The 1333-nt window shown below is 52.4% G+C and overlaps 1 protein-coding gene across 1 annotated transcript; it reads right to left on the reverse strand.

The window, feature by feature from the left end:
* Window positions 1-3: 3 nt before the first annotated feature.
* Window positions 4-1307, reverse strand: LOC119345468 (expansin-B7-like; the record flags this gene model as incomplete). Its single annotated transcript, XM_037615532.1, has 3 exons — window positions 981-1307; window positions 358-548; window positions 4-232 (listed from the first exon to the last, which is right to left on the reverse strand). Coding segments are annotated over exons 1-3 (747 nt in total), but the record flags the coding sequence as incomplete, so codon positions are not given.
* Between the last annotated feature and the right edge of the window lie 26 nt (window positions 1308-1333).

Raw genomic sequence — 1333 nt, forward strand, 5'->3', positions numbered from 1 at the left:
GTGCCGGGCATCCATCCTCCAGATGGAACCCCACGACTCCTTCATGGGGACCCAATCCCCAGTTGGAGCCATCTCACCACCGTTGCCAGCGTCCGGCCGTGACTCCATGATTTCTAGCAGTTTCACATCGCCGTCGCCATTCTCGTATTCCACCAGGACTGCCATGTAGAACGGGTTCGACCCCTTCTCCACGTGGAACATCACCGCCAGCCCCGGGTACTGGCACGGCACCCTGCAGAGCCACACCACTCACCAGTGTCAGTGTGTGTGTCGTCTCCCAAACACAAAACATCATTTTGGTAAGATAAGATGATGGTCATGATGGTGCCTGGCAGAACACGTAGGTGGGTGAGGTACCTTCGGAACTGCATGTCAATGATGCCCGCATTGCGAAGCTCGTCGTTGCGGCCGTCCTTGGCCATGGCTCCAAAGACTGTGCCGCTGAGGTCGAAGTGGTAAGGAGAGACTGGATAGTAGTTCATGTCCGTGATGATCACCGTCTCCGGCACACCGGAGCATGCAGGATGATCTGACTTTAAGCACCTTATCTGCATTTACGTTGCACACGATCGACCACCATGCATGATCATACAACGTTACAGGCTGCACATACACATCCACAAAGAAAAAAACTATGCAGAGTATCTCTGCATGCATGCACGCATGCTGCATGTGACAATAATGTAGTGGTATGCATCCAGTGTGTAGTGCAACCTCCGTCCTGGTTTATTGGTCCCTTTCGTATTTTGTGCTCAATTTTGACCTTAGATTTAATTAAGAAAATGTTAATGCATGTAATCAAAAATAATATCACCAGAATATATGTTAAAATATAAATCCAACGATATAATGTTTGGTGACATGCATTATTATTATTTTAGTTCAATCTATGGTCAAAGTTTGACACAAGATACTAAGGGGACCAATAAATTAAACCAGGACCGAGGTAGTAGTGATAACGTACGGCGGCCGGGACGTACCTGGTAGCACGAGCCGCAGCCCTTGCCATCCTTGAAGAGCGGCTCGTTGCCGCAGGAGGTCATGGCGGAGAAGGGCGGCAAGTTGACGTTCTTGAATCCGCACGCGCCACCATTGTCGTCGGGCCCAGCACCATGGCGTGCGCCGTACCATGTCGCCTTGGCGTCGAGCCAGCTGGAATTGGCCGCAGGAGGAGTGGCCCTGTAGGGCGGTTGCTTGACGGCCGGGGAAGGAGGAGGCGCGTGGTTCTTGGCGCAGCAGCCATGGGCATGGGCAACGAGGATGCAGAGGAGCAGAGTAGCCTCGACGGCAACAAGGGAGGATGCCATTGCTCCCTCTTGTGCTGGATGGCGTT

This window comes from Triticum dicoccoides, unplaced genomic scaffold (genome assembly GCF_002162155.2).
Source record: "Triticum dicoccoides isolate Atlit2015 ecotype Zavitan unplaced genomic scaffold, WEW_v2.0 scaffold240581, whole genome shotgun sequence".
NCBI classification, from domain to species: Eukaryota; Viridiplantae; Streptophyta; class Magnoliopsida; order Poales; family Poaceae; genus Triticum; species Triticum dicoccoides.